Source organism: Sciurus vulgaris, assembly GCF_902686455.1.
Source record: "Sciurus vulgaris genome assembly, chromosome: 8".
NCBI lineage: Eukaryota > Metazoa > Chordata > Mammalia > Rodentia > Sciuridae > Sciurus > Sciurus vulgaris.
In genome coordinates, this window is record NC_136468.1 from 8946173 (window position 1) to 8961065 (window position 14893).

At 39.0% G+C, this 14893-nt stretch overlaps 1 protein-coding gene across 2 annotated transcripts in view; it reads right to left on the reverse strand.

Moving 5' to 3' along the window:
• Positions 1-14893, reverse strand: part of CNTNAP2 (contactin associated protein 2) — a 2020421-nt gene that overhangs the window by 684120 nt on the left and 1321408 nt on the right. For both annotated transcript variants that reach the window (XM_079149276.1, XM_079149277.1), the window contains exon 13: positions 1778-1978. In XM_079149276.1, the coding sequence (XP_079005402.1) occupies positions 1778-1978 (201 nt within the window). The remainder of the gene's footprint in view (positions 1-1777; positions 1979-14893) is intronic.

A 14893-nucleotide genomic window follows, 5' to 3' on the forward strand; every position in this document is an offset into this window, starting at 1 on the left:
GCCAGCACGTTGTGCTTTATTAGTCTTTGTAGGTTTTTCTCACGCCCGAGAAGGTCTGAGAAGCACTGGGCTCAGGATCACGTCTCGGCTCTCAGCACACATTCGCCTTCCTCCACGCCTACGCCACTCCCCCTTCAGGCCTTGTTTCCTACTGCACTTTCCTGATGGACTCTTGGGCTAGACTTCTCACAGGACCCAAAAGATCATTTGCATTATTCACACTGTCTCCTGGAAGTTTGTTTACTCTGCCACCACCCAGAATTGCCTCCTGCCTCTTTAATGATGCACTTCCTCAAAAGCCCAGCCATAAACATTTCTTCTCCAAACAAAACAAGGGCACGTTTTCTGAATCGACGCTTTTCATATTTTACAGGTTTGCTGGGAGTTCACAGGATGGGCTGTCTTAATTACAACATGGAACTTTACATTTGGGATGTAGTCAGATCTTCCCAAGATGACACACCATTATGTTCCCAACTCTTTTCTGTAAGCTGCTCCCAACAACACTGGCTCCAAATTCAGTACCACTGAGGGCCTCAAATCTCCCACTGGCCTCTGGCATAGCACAATGTCATTTCCGAAGTTGCATAATATTTTTAGAACATCAATATACCATTTGCTACTTATGTTCCTAAATGTATCAGGCCCTATATAATTGCTTCATGTATTACCCCATTAAATCCTCACAGTTCCCCTGAAGCAGGTATTATGGTCTCTGCTTGACTGAAAAAGACACTGGAAACAGGCTTAATATCAGGAGATCTATTGTACACACAATGACTATAATTAATAACAATATGTTGTGTTCTTTTGAAAAACCCTAAGAGAATAGAATTTAGGGGTTCTCACCACAAAAAAGATAAGCAACACATGCTAATTAGCTTGATTAATCCATTCTACACTGTATACATATTTCAAAGCATGCATATGATAAATAGATACAACTTTTGTTGTCTATAAATTAAGTAATTTAAAAAAAAGTTCAATTAACTCTCCCAAAGTCACATGCATGGAAAATGGGAAGGTTGTGGATTATAAAGCCAGAATTCTTTAATTCAAAACAGGTGCTTATTTGTACTCTGGTATGTTTGATGCACGCAAAGGATCAGTTTTCTGTTCACTTCTTGGGTTTAGTACCAAGACCTCCAAAGCACATGGCCCTTCTTGCAGTTAGGCTATTTCCATAATATCTCTTGGGACCTCTTTTCTCTCTATGACCCAAAACAGTCTCATGCACGTGTGTGCGCATACACACGCCCAACTGTATTGCTGAAAGCAGGCTATCGTGAAAAAAATTCAGTCTGGACTTCCTGAGACAAACAGATACTGTTAAATGACTTGAGACTACAAAGGGCGGCGAGTCTTCTTGGTGTTCTCTCTGTGGTTTACTTGCAGGCGGCCAGTGGAATGCTTTCATCTTTACATTAAAGACACCTGAAGAACTCAAAGGGAATTACTTGAAAGTTCAAAAAGAGCTCTGACAAACTTTTTGCCCAAAGCAACAACTGATAATTAAGCACCAGATGCAGTCTTGCATACATATATACACACAAAATTGCAAAAACCTATAAACTTGAAGATGCAGAATTTCTTTAAAAATCATACATTCTTAGCTTCCATTTTCAGAAAACAATCTGAGTGATTATATGTTACTTATTCACAGCCATCTGCACATTGAAGGCTGGACTACAAGATAATAAACACCTGTTGGACAGCTTAGGCCATTCCAAACACCAGCTGAGATGATAATGAAAGCGACACCCGGTCCTCGGCCTACCTGGGGTGTTCAGCAGCCTGGACATCTTGCAGAAGTAGGAGACGTACTGCTCACAGTACTCCGCGCTGCTGGTGATGGCGCTGATCTGATCCATGGAGGCGCTGTAGATGAGCTGGGTCACAGAGTACTTCTCTGGGCTGTAGCCCACCACAGTTGTCTGCATCTGCAAGTCGTGAGACACGATGGTCCACACTTTGTCCTCTGTGGGCAGAAAAAGCACCACAACGGCGGAACATTAGCAGGCAAAGTCTTTCTCAAATGTCAGAAAATACCTGAGTTACACTTTAACCCGTATTGTGGCAGGATGGGTGTAGAACAGAGCCATCTTTAAAGTAATCTTTCCTCTTTTCTCATAAATATAGTCTGCTTTTAAGAACAAAGTAGAAAAGTAAGATTTTTATTAAAAATAAATGCAAGATACCTCCTGAAAGCAAAACAAAACTAAAAGAGAGCTGGGGTACCTGACTGGCGTCAACGTCGCTGCGCAGAGCGTGAGGAGCCGCGATCACTCCATCCCACCTCTAACCACCCTCCCTCCGGTCAGGAGTGGCTCTCTCCTAAGGGAACCGTGCCCTCTGAAGACACTGGGTCTCCCTGCATCCTGTTTGCTCTAATCAGAATATGCATCTTCCTCTTGTCAACAGATGTTCTTTCACCCCGACCTTTCAGGCAAAATTAGACACTGCATTTATCTGTTATTGAGATGCTCTGCACATGTGGAATCAAGCAAGTGGGCAATTATCTCAACAGTGTGGACCAGGAACATGTCGGTGTGAGAAAAGCAGCAGCAGATATGAGATAAAGTTAAATAAAAACTCTCGAAATATTTGGATTCTAATTAGAAGCATTGCTAAGTAAATGTTGTACTTTTAAAATATAGACTATGTCCTAAATGCAGCCTGGAAAAGTTCCAGAACAAGGTCCAAAGCCTAGCACCACAGTATCCTCACTAAACACTAATTTCCAGTTGGAGAAAACTGGGATGTCTGGAGAAATGACTGATTCCAGGGCTTAAAATGCAGAGAGGTCACATTACCATACCAGAAGCAAACTATCAGGCAGCACGAAAAACCCCAGAACCAAGGAGGGACAATTCTTACATCCAGAAGAATTTCTGGCAATGGATTTAAATACATCAAACATTTTTAAGACCATGAATTAATTAATCTTTATGAAAAAAGTTCAGTGTTGTGACATATTGGTTAACAAATTCATTCTGAATATTGGCAAATGCAGGCAAAGAATGAAGCATTTGGCCTATGGTTCCTATGTGAACTGTAATGTAAGTGCTCTCTTCTTAAGGAAATATTTTAGCTCATGAAAGAAAACTAAATAATAGAATGCGAGTATCATCATTTTACAACTTCTAAGTTAGTAGGATCCAGTAATGATTTCTAATGGCTGGTCTGTGCCTCGAGATGGGCGTGCACAGCTAACAGCACAAAAGTGCAACCTAGACCTAGCAAGGACGTGGAGAGCTTACAGACCCCTGCCAATTTCCAGAAACAGGCCAGACAGGAGCCTATTCAGTGACAGCCTGGAGAACCGCTCTGTAAAGTCCATGTTGCGGGGAGCTCTACAGCTCAATCCAGTTTCTTTGAACTGATAAATTACAGAGGAAGGGGAAGGGTGTGAGGAAGGGGCGAGAGTGAGAGTGTGCTACAGAGAGTCATTTCCTGAACTCTCCCAGGAGGGTTTCTTCATTTCAGCAAGTGGCAGCTCCACTCCTCCAGGTGCCCCAGTGAAACCCTGGAGTCACCACTGACTCATCATCATTCACCTCCATTGACGGTGCACATTTTAATTAACCCCTTTTATGTCACCTTCCCTGCATTAAAAGGTGGTAGGGAGTTGGGCTTGCAGAGCAGAGCAGGCCTTCAAAAATATGAGTTGAAGGAAACAAATAAGTAAAAGGTAAATAGAAACAAAGTTACTGGGAACTACTCAAAGCCACTGCTGGCTCCAGTTCTGGCTCTGCTATGATGATCCTGAGAGACTCTGGAGAGTCCCTGCCCTTCTCCAAGGTCTGACTCCCCTCTGCTATGACAACTTGACTGTGTTACGATCCTGCCTATTTGCTCATCTGGAATCACCTAAAACAGGCTCAGTCATGGCACCCATGCAGGAATGTATCTTCTGTGGGAAGCTCACTTTTGCCTGTTTAGAACTGCCTTCCTTGGTTCCACTGATCACCAGGAAGCTGTTCCATATACTAGTCATTCTGTCACCATATGATGTGACTCCAACAACTAACTGATTTTCTTTACCCCCAGACTACAGATTTACCTTCACCAAATTAGAGATACCTCAGTTAGGTTAGCTTTATCTCTTTTTGGCTATAAGCAGCCTCTGTCACAGAACTCTCCAATGTCTGACACGACTGCTCTTTCTTTTTTTAACCAATCCCCATTGAGAGCCTTATTCTCTAGCGGCACCCCAGAATCTCTTTCCTTAACTCATGATGGACTAGGTTTTTAACCTGACTTCTTCTAAGACTCATAAAAAATCCTTTCTAATATACACAAAATATTAGACCTAAAGGCAAGCGTGTTTATCAGCCTTCCGTAATATACCATATACCCAAGATCATGAACGTATAAAGTGAAAAGATTTATTTTGGCTCAGTTTTAGAGATTGATGTCCAGGATGAGTTGGCTCCATTGCTTTGGGCCTATGATGGCGCATCATGGTAGGAACACATGGTGGAGCAAAGCCACTTACTTCATGGCTGGGACATAAAATGAAGAAAAAGGAAAGGCTTGTGGTCCCATAATCCCCTTCAAAGGCACGCCTCAAGAGACCTGAAGACCTCCCTTCAGGCTCTACCTTTTGAAGTGTCTGCCTTCCACTACCAATGCCATGGGTATGGGAGCAGCCTCCCACACATGGGCCTGTGGGGGACATTTAAGATCCAGAATGCAGGAAGCATGGATTTCAAAAACACCAGAGCCGAAGGTCATCCAGTTATGATCTCTTTTCTCTGCAGCTGCAGTAACTCTAAGAACAGCAGCAGGTTTCTAGCACGGTAGGCGTGGTGCCTGCTGAGCCTTGACCTCTTGTCCATCCCTCCTACCACCCACATCCAGATCACACCCCACTGCACCGTTTTCTTTATATCTGTTATAAGCTCTGCTACTCACTCAGCAGCATCACTGAGTACCTACTGTGTACAGACACACATCTGGCCAGTAGGGAAACCACGGTAAAAATGCATTAATAAAGTTTGTAGCTTAAGTTCAGGCATTTGAGTAGGAAAAACACCCAGATAATAAGCATGCACACGCATACACATATATATATAGTTTGAACTATCTATCCATATATATGGATATATATGGAAATGGCAAGGGGAAAAACAAAATCAAGGAAGGGAAGGATAGCTGTGTATGGTGACTGCATTTTAAAGACAGAGGAAAACTTAAAAGGCCCCTCTGAGAAGGTAAAGTTTGAATACCTAAGGTAGTTATCTAGCAAGCCATGTGAACATCTGGGGAAAATATTCCAGAAAGAGGGAATGGAGATGCAAATGCTCTAATCCTGTAATATTTATATTTCTGGATGGATCCAGGTAACAAAAGTGCCAGGCAGGGAGACGGGAGAGTACAGGATTCAAGGTCAGTGCTGCAGTGGGGTGGCGGGCACAGCAGCAGAGCTTTCCCTGAGCCAGTGAGGGATGTGGCTTCTGCTCAAGGGGAAGGGATGTTGTTGGCATTGGAAGGTTCGGGCAGCATGTTCCCTCTTATTTACAAACATACTGTTTTTGCTTCAATACTTATATTTCAGAAAGTTTTGGAAAAGGATGATATGCACACTTGTGTATTTCCTAAAGAGATTTTTATAGTATGTATTTTACAAAGACATTTAAAACTTTTTAGTTTAAGACAATTTCCATGGCAATTGTGAGCATATATAAATGCATGAGCTTTAATTTGGTGGCGTAAAACAATTACTGTTGATGCACTTTGCAAATGATTTTGTAATGCTCATATACTACGCCTTGCCATGGTTTCTTGGAGCCATTAAGTCTTAAATGAAAGGTGAATATTAATGGATATTAACAAATTTTCAGGTATTCATCATCTAGAAGAGAGAAGGTGGTTCCACTGCAGATTTTCCTTTGCTAGTACCATAGGAGGAATAATTAAGAATCTTATTCCTTTATTCACAGTGTGTACTTACAATGTATATTATCACCTATGTGCAGAATGTAAATAAAAACTACTGCATATGGCAAATTGCAGATTTCTACAGTTTATTTTTATGAAGAAACAGTCGATAAAATGGTGCTTCTTTGCAAATACTATCTTTAGAGTCCTGTGTTATAAAAATGCCCTTTGTGATTATTAAGAACTCAGGATTTCTTATTTCATCTTGCAATCATACATTTTAAAGTCGTCACCTTGTGTTTTGTGGGGAGTACAGCTGACTTAATGAGATATCTCAAACACCGGGTATACAGGGAACACGCTGTGGACACACATCCTTGTCTTTGGCCATAGTGGGTCCTTAAGATTAAGTACCTTAGTAACGATGACTACATTAGAATGGTCCCTCTGTTACCAGTGACCCCACATCCTCTTCTGTTTATCAATCTCATGAGAACATAATTCCTTGCCTGACTGGAGTTGTGACCAGGGATTGCTAAAGGCAGGAAGTGACCAGGGAACAAAGCAAAGAATAATCCCTTCCAGAATAACACCTCTTCCTTAGTTATGTGCACACTCGTGCTCTGCCCCCTTCCACAGAGCCACAGACAATCCAAATTCACAGGAATATATAGTATATGTAATGTACTTTAACAGAAGTCCAATCTGAGCTAAGTCTCATGGGACACGTTTTATGTGTTCTGTACTCCTGTGTGTGTAGCTAAAGGTTATTTTTACTTTTCCAATCATAGCACCTTGCTAATTAAACCTAATTCCTTACTCTGAGATCTTTTCCTCTATCTTCATTAATATTCTCTCTGTAAAGATCTTTAGAAAGAGGAAATATTTATGACTACCTAAATTTAAAATGATATATAAAACTTGTTAAACTGGCTGTGGGCAACATACAACATATACTCCAAATTCCTTAGTGAATATTTTGGCCGTCTTTCTGCTACTGCAACAAAATAACTGAGTTAACAAATTTATAAAGATACAGGGTTTATTCTGGCTTGGTGTTTTGGAGGGTTTAGTCCATGACCAACTGACCCCATTGCTTTGGATCTGAGGTGAGGATGCATATCATGTCAGGGAGTGTGTGGTGAAGAGCACTGCTCGCCTCACAGCTGAGATGAAAGACAGAAAAAGGAGGAGATCAGCATTTCACAACCCCCTTCAAGGACACACCCGCTAACTTCCTCCTACTAGGCCCTCCTCTTAAAGGTTCCATCACCTCCCAATAACACCAGTTTGGGGCACAAGTCTTTAACACAAGGATCTTTGGGAACATTCCAGATCCAAACCATAATGGCTTCCATATTACTTATAGTTACACTTCAGGGATGACTTTGAGTCTCTTGCTGTTAGCAAAACAGGAACTAAGCCATAATATAAGCTTTGCTTAAGATTTTCAATATTGCACATAAGCCATGGCTTGCTGGATAAAGCTAGCAAATTCAATTTTCAATATCTCTACATTTCTTCTCTATCTTACAAACTATATCCCACTAACTCTGTTTCCTTTGGGCATAAAAGTCTTAATGGTCATTATCCCGATTTAACCAATCAACATTCAAACATCAACTCTGAGAAAGGTATGAACAAGGATCTCCAGTTAAATGCTTCAGCATCAAATCAAAGTTGCTTTCTCAAGACTTAAAGTTTTGCAATCTTGTTATTATACATAACATAAAAAAGGGAACAAGAATGGCACTTACAAGAAGCCATGTTCCTCGGTGAAAATTTTTAAATATTAAATAATAACAAAACAAAGTCATCTTTGAGAGCATCCACTTTGACTTTTCTTTTCGATATGAAGAAGACAAGTCTCAGAAGGGATAAGGGGCTTTTCCAAATGAATACTCAGATTTAGTGGCAAAATGCAGATGTATGTTCCCTAATTCTGGATTTCATGACCTTTTCACTCTAGCCTGCATCACTGACCCAATGACATTGTGCTTGAGGACATTCTGTCTTGCCCAGAATGTGTTTTGTTTTCTTTTGGGGGGGGGGTTAAGGGAGGAAGATCAACATATAGAAACTCTTTTAGCCTTCTAGTGATGTTACAGTAACTGGCAACAGCGTTAACCTATCGCAAAAAGGACAATGGCATATATTGGTAAGCTAATTCCACCGTGACTGTGTTCATAAATTCAATTAGGTCCTTAACTGTTCCAGCACTGTGGCACAGAGATGGATAAGACCTGAGCTCTCATCCCCAGTGAGCTCATGGTCCCACGGAGGTGAGAGGACGTTAAACTCAATTACAAATACCAACAAAATACTAAAACATGGGTGTGGAAGGCACTGTGGTCCATATGGAAAGCCCATATAACCCAGTTCTAGAAACCAGGAGCAATCTGGTGGAAATGGCATTAGAGGTGAATCAGATAGGTAATGGGGAAGAACCTTGAAGATAGAGGGTTAGAGTAGCCTGTCATACTTACTGCTCAGACCAAATACCTGGAGACAAGAGGGATTTAGTTTATGGAAATGAGGGATCCGAATGGATTGGAAATGGAAGGATCTGGAAAAGTGAAGGGTACAAGATTGCCCTCTCAAGATTGTGCCTGGGTTAAGAGATTTAGTGTGTAGTCATTGGTATGACTATTAAAAACACATGAAAATAAAAGATTAATTTGTTTTTTTAAATAATTTCTTTAAACACAAGAACATATATAATATTCATTTATTAAAAAGATATATTTAATTGCTCATAATATGCCTGCTATTTGCTTAAGTTTTAAAGCTAAAGCATTGAGCAAGATAAAATGTCCTTCAGCCTAGGCAATCTACAATCTACTCTCCTTAAGGCAGAAAGCAAACAAGTAAGCCAACAAATAACTAAAGTGTTTACTTGTTTGTATCTTCTGTGATTAAAGCTTGGTAAGGGAAAACAGAGTGAGGAGGGAGAGAGACAAGTTTAAGTCAATTGGTAAAAAAAAAAAAGCCCTCTCTGAGAAGGTAATATTTGAGCAAATTCTAGAATAATTTGAAGATCAAAGGAAAGAATGCTGAGGCTGAACTAAGAGCTAAGGTAAAGGCAGGAGGCAGGAATAACTTGGCAGGTGAATTTTCAGGAGTGAAATGAAGAGAGGGAAGAGTAGGGAACAATGCAAGGCAGAGAAGTAAGGCCCAGGTTCAGCAGTGACCCCTAAGCCCCGTGAGAACCTTGAACTTGTTCTTAGCTGTTATCAGAGCCATGCTGCCTTGGCTTAAAACACTTAAAGCAAAATCTGTTTATAGGGAAATCTGAGGACCCCTGGGACTTTGAAGGGTAGCAGTGGAGGTGATGAGAGAGAGTTAAGAACATAATTTGAAGACAAATCCAGCAAGAGTTGGGGGTGCTTTTAATGAGACGGAGGGAAAAAGTAAGACAAGATTACAGTGAGAGTTTTGCACTAAGCATTTCTCTGGGCAAAAGATGTTGCCTTTTACCAATATGAGAAAGATTGTGGATGGACAGAAGGAGCCAAAACAGAGACCAAGACGAGGTCACTGATAAGGTGGAAATGAAGTCAGAAATCCACACGAAGAGTTTCAAGGGACAGAGAATAGAGATGAGGTAAAATCCAATTTTTACTAATTTTTTTTTTGTACTAAGGATGAAACCCAGGGGCTCTTTACCATTAAGCGATATTCTTAGCCCCTTTATTTTATTTATTATTTTTAGATAGGATCTTGCTAGGTTGCTGGTCTGGAAATCACAATCCTCCTGCCTCCGTCTTTTGAGTTGCTGATTATAGGCATGTGTTACCAAGCCTGACCTGTTCTTTAATTTTTAAGATAATTATTGTAGTTTTTAATGTGTTGATGATCCAGTAAAAATGTGTTATATATATAAGTGCATTAATTATAGCTTTACCAGAGATAAGGACCTTTTATTAGTTGAACTCATATTCCACTGCTGTGGGTATGTTATGATTATAGCTAAAGACAAATACGTTATATCTTACTGAACTCTTAATTTTAGAAACTTGGGTTACACAGGTTTGGTTTATATTAGGAATACAAGGACAGTTTAATAACAAAAAATACTAATGTAATCTATTAATTCAATGGCACACCACAAAAATACATTAGAAAGTAAAGAGAAATTTCAAGAGAATCAGCCATACAGGGATAAATTGTACCTCCCATATTTAGGTGTTAAAAAAATCTCAGCAAATTGGTTATACAAAATATTGAATAAAATAAAAGGTTTAAATGATTAGTCTTGAGATAGAATTCTTTGCTTTCATCAGAGAAAGGACATGCTTCACTCAGCATTTGCTGGGACTTAACCATGACAATGAGAAAAATAAAACAAAATAGTAATTGTGCTAATAATTTTAACGATTGAAAAAAGAGAGTTGATACATTTTCAGGACTTAGAAAAAGTGATAAAAATTGTTCAACATTAGAACAAAATACAAAAATCATAATTCTAATAACCAAAAGAGAAAATACATTTTAAAATACAATTCATGAGAAAATAAAGTGGAATCATTCAAAATATATGTAAGATCTTAATGGAGTAAAAATTGAAACTTGGTCAAGTATTATTAAACAAGAATCACATAAATGAAGAAGTAATCTATGGTTTGGGAAAAAATCCATATAATAAAGATATCAAAATTTTAAAAATTTGCCTATAAATTAAATGCATTTCCAATTAAAATCCAAAATAATCAAGTTGTGTGTCAATGAAATTGAGCAACTCATCCAAAAATTTCTATGAAAAAGCCAAGATCCAAAGTAGGCAAAACCTTCTTTAAGAACAAAGTTGAGACAACTGGCCTATGAAAAATCATGGCTAAGTAGGTTGGTTACAGGCATAAACGATTATTATTTTTAAACACTTGGAGCAAAAATCTATATATATATGTAAACTTTACTTTCATTAGAGTTGGAATTCAATATCTATAAGAAATTTCTAATTGTATTGAAAGAGAAAAAAAGGTAATCCCTCTCTTTAACCCTACATAAAAATCTATTCCAAGTCAATTAAAGGCCTAATAGAAAACCAGGGCTTCAGAATACATAGAAAGCATAAAATAGTACTTTTATTTTTTTAAACAAGGCATAAAATACACATATGGTATGGACAAATGGATACATCTGAGTTTGATAAAAATTAAACCCTTTTATTTATTCAGATTTCATAAGCCATGTTAAAAGATAAGCCACAGAGATATTTGTAAGATACAGTTCTAGCAGAGATAAACTATAAGTACATTCTCCTTCAATATGGGTTAACTTCAAAATCAGAAGACTGAGGGGAAAATACAAGTGAAAGAAGACTTTTCAGTAGGACATCACTGTTGTGAAGTATAAGGGTACCAAATATCAGTAAGGTCTTGTAGGGATTGAGGAAGGAGGATAGGGTTAGGGACAATTTTATCTTCACTGTTAAATTTCTTGAGTGTTGGATATCCACTAGAAATATTTCATTTAGAAACAAACAAGGTACAGCTAATTTCAAGTAAACTTTATATAATAAACACCTAGATTCACAAAAGTAATTAGGAAATATTGATCACTTTAAAGATCTGTGTATTCTTTACTGCATAATTTACAAAATAATCTCTTAGTCACCACTTCTGGTTATTTAAAAACTCAATTCTACAAAAGTGTTTATAGAACATTCAGGCAAAAGACTCAGCATAATTTTAGTTTGTAATACAGTTTTGTCTTTGTAATATAATTTGAAAGTTTTATCAGTCTTTTAGGTATATAAGTCAGTATTAAAATAAATTTACAGGGACTGGAGTTGTAGGTCAGTGGTAGACAGCTTGCCTAGCACATATGAGGCACTGGGTTCGATCCTCAGCACTGCATAAAAATAAAAATAAATGAAATCAAGGTATTGTTTCCATCTACAACTAAAATTTTAAAAATAAATTTATAGGTTGTTACTTTTAGGTTTTCTCAAAATGTGTAATTCTGATCCTACAAACTAAATTATAAGTTTTATTTTCTAAAACAAGCTAAATTATTAGTTTTTAAATAATTAAATTATTAGTCTTTATTTTCTCCCTGAATACATGTTGTATGAGCATCACACACATTTTTGTGAGCCTACAATATTACAAGGGTCTTTTTCCAGGGTTGGCTGTGCTGGTTTGGGGCATTTCATAACCCAGCCATGTATGTTGGTTGGGTGGCATACGCAGCTTTAATCACGTGCAGAGAAACAGGTATGATGAGCAGATGGAGCTCTGCAGGAAGCACGGAGGAAATGAGCTCCAACTGCAGATGCTGTTCTGCAGGTGGTGGGAAACGTTGATTATTTCTAAGCTCACGACTCCAGTCCAAAGATGGAGGACAAATCAAGTGCTGTGAACAAGTATAAATAACAGTTGCTCATTCTCACCCCCCTGATAAACAATTTAGAATTTTTCTGTCTTTTTTCTAGAAAGATATTACTATTTTCTTGGCAGAGGAATATTTGTTAATATTTTCGTTCCATTACAGAGGTGTTAAAATTCTTTCACAATATTGGGAGAGTGATTGACTGCATTTATACCAATACTTAGAGGAGCTAATCTTCCTTTCCCTTTTTCTCTCACACCAGGCAGAGATATAGTTTGTCTCTATCTGATAGTTGGGTGTTCATCTTTGTGACAATAGGGGTTTTCTGACCTATGTAACAAGGGATGCTACTCTTTGGTTCTTGCTTCTTATAATGGTAATTAGATTTTGATCTGAATTCAAACATGGAGAATAAGGATATGTCATCTTAGTTCAGTGATTGACCACCCCAGTGGACATTTAAAGATACCACTCCCTGTTATTTAAAAATACTTAAGACATATTGCATATACTTGGTTAAAAGAGTTTAAAAAACAGCCAAGTATCAACTCTACCGCACTGACCTCTGCAGGGTCTCCTGGTTCAGGGCTTTGTCTTTGCTGTTCCCTCTGCCTAGAAAGTGCTTCCCCAGAAGGCCCCAGTGCCTGCTCCCTTCTCCTCTGCAGCCTTGGTTCAGAGGGCATGCCTTCCTGAGGCCCACCCCACCCACCATGTTGAGCAGCCTCACCTTAGTCTCAGAGCCATGGATCTGGCCATCTGTGGACTGATTCCTCTCAAACTGTGAGCACCAAATAAACCTCTCCTCTTCTACATTTCTCTCTTCAAGTCTGACTTGTCGAAAGTGGCTAAATCATTTGTTAAAGATGATTCTTCGAAAAAAATATATCCAGTCATATTATCATATCTAAAGACAGTCTAAACATCTGCCAGTATCCAGCCAGTGTTCACATTTTCCTAGTTTTATCACGATTGATTTATGTACAGTTAGGATCTAACTAATGTCTGCACTTTGGTTACTTACAATATTTACAAGATATTAAACTTTAGGGGTTGCTAAAGAGCCACATAAAAATGTGTAAGGCACATCTTCTTAGAACATCACCATTTTCTTTCTGGGTTAAACAGCAAGATACTAATTATTCCATGTACACACTCTCTCAGTACCTGGGAGCAGAGCCAGGAGCACCTGAGCACCATTTTATTGGTTACTCCACACTCTGCTCTAGGCCCTGGGACTGAAGACGAACAACATACGTTTCATGTTACCAAAGAGCGAGTGGGAGAAGGTACACAGAATAATCACAGTGCAGACTAAGCATGACATGCATTTCCAGGCAACTGCCAGAATAATGTAAGTAATAAGATTGAGCATGTAAATCATAAACCCACTTATAACCAGTACCGAATTCTTTAATATGCATAATACTTAAAAATTCTCTAGTGTATTTTACATACACCCACATACCCACCCCCACACACCACATTTCATTGCCAGGGAATTTTTATTTTCAGTTAGCGGTTAATTTAAACTTAAGCCTTAATAAGCTAACCTGAAAAATTACAGACTATTTGTTTCTATGTGAAACGCTTTGATGTAGCAGAAAACACAATTGAAAACGACAGCTGGATTTGCTGTGCTAGGACAGAAACTGGTAAGATGGCCCTTCCTTCCATGTTGACCCTCGTTTACATCACTGACCCTCCAGCCTGGGGGACTCAGGCACGTCCCGGCCACTGACGTCTCTGAGGTACTGAGGGCTGTGATACAAGTGACTTCCCAGAGACGGGCTGTGGCCCTTTCTCCCCTCTTGCAACCCAGGCACAGGCTTAATTAAAGATTTTTGATGAGACAGATGACATTTTTCACCTTGGAAGAAAATCCCCAAATAATCAATTCCTCTAAGTATCTAATTTTCCCCATTAACTCAGTTTCTATTCACTGGAGCAGCCCCATTGCGAGGAACATTAGCAAGACAGTCTGACAGATTACATTCCTTAGTGAGGATAATTAGCTAGAAATAACTTTCTAGGGAAAGAAAACCCTTAAGATTGCAGAGTGAACATACTCAAGGGACTGAAAGTGGTGTTATCACCTTAATTTTAACAGAAGTACAAATGTATTAGGTGATTTCACCTTTCAGTTTTTTAATCCTAAGCAAGGATTACCAAATATTAAAGCACCTCTAAACCCAGCAAGTTCTGCTGCACACCAGGAACACCCTGGCCTGTCTTAGTGCCTTAGGTCTCTGCTTCTAAGAGTATTTTACCAGAAAATACTCTCCTCCCCGCTCCCAATCCCTCAATGTCAGGCCAAGTGCAGATTACCTGTCCAGATCTTTCTGCTTCCCTGACAAACTACATTTACGTCCCGGTTTACATCATATGTGATGTAGCCCCGACCCTGTGAAGACCACGGACGTCCATGTAAGTGTCATTTTTCTTGCTTAAGCCTTTTTGCCTGATACCCATACTTCCTATGGGTATTCAAGTGCTCAACAAATAATTGTTGAATCAAAGAAAGAAGTTATGTTAAAAATAAAACAAGGTGTCCTGCTCAGCCAGATGACCACCTGAAACCCATGTAGACATAGGTAGAGTTTAATGAATACACAGGACATATTTTCCCATATCCTGGCAAACCTCTGGCCTGGGAACTGAAAGACAACTTTGTTGGAGA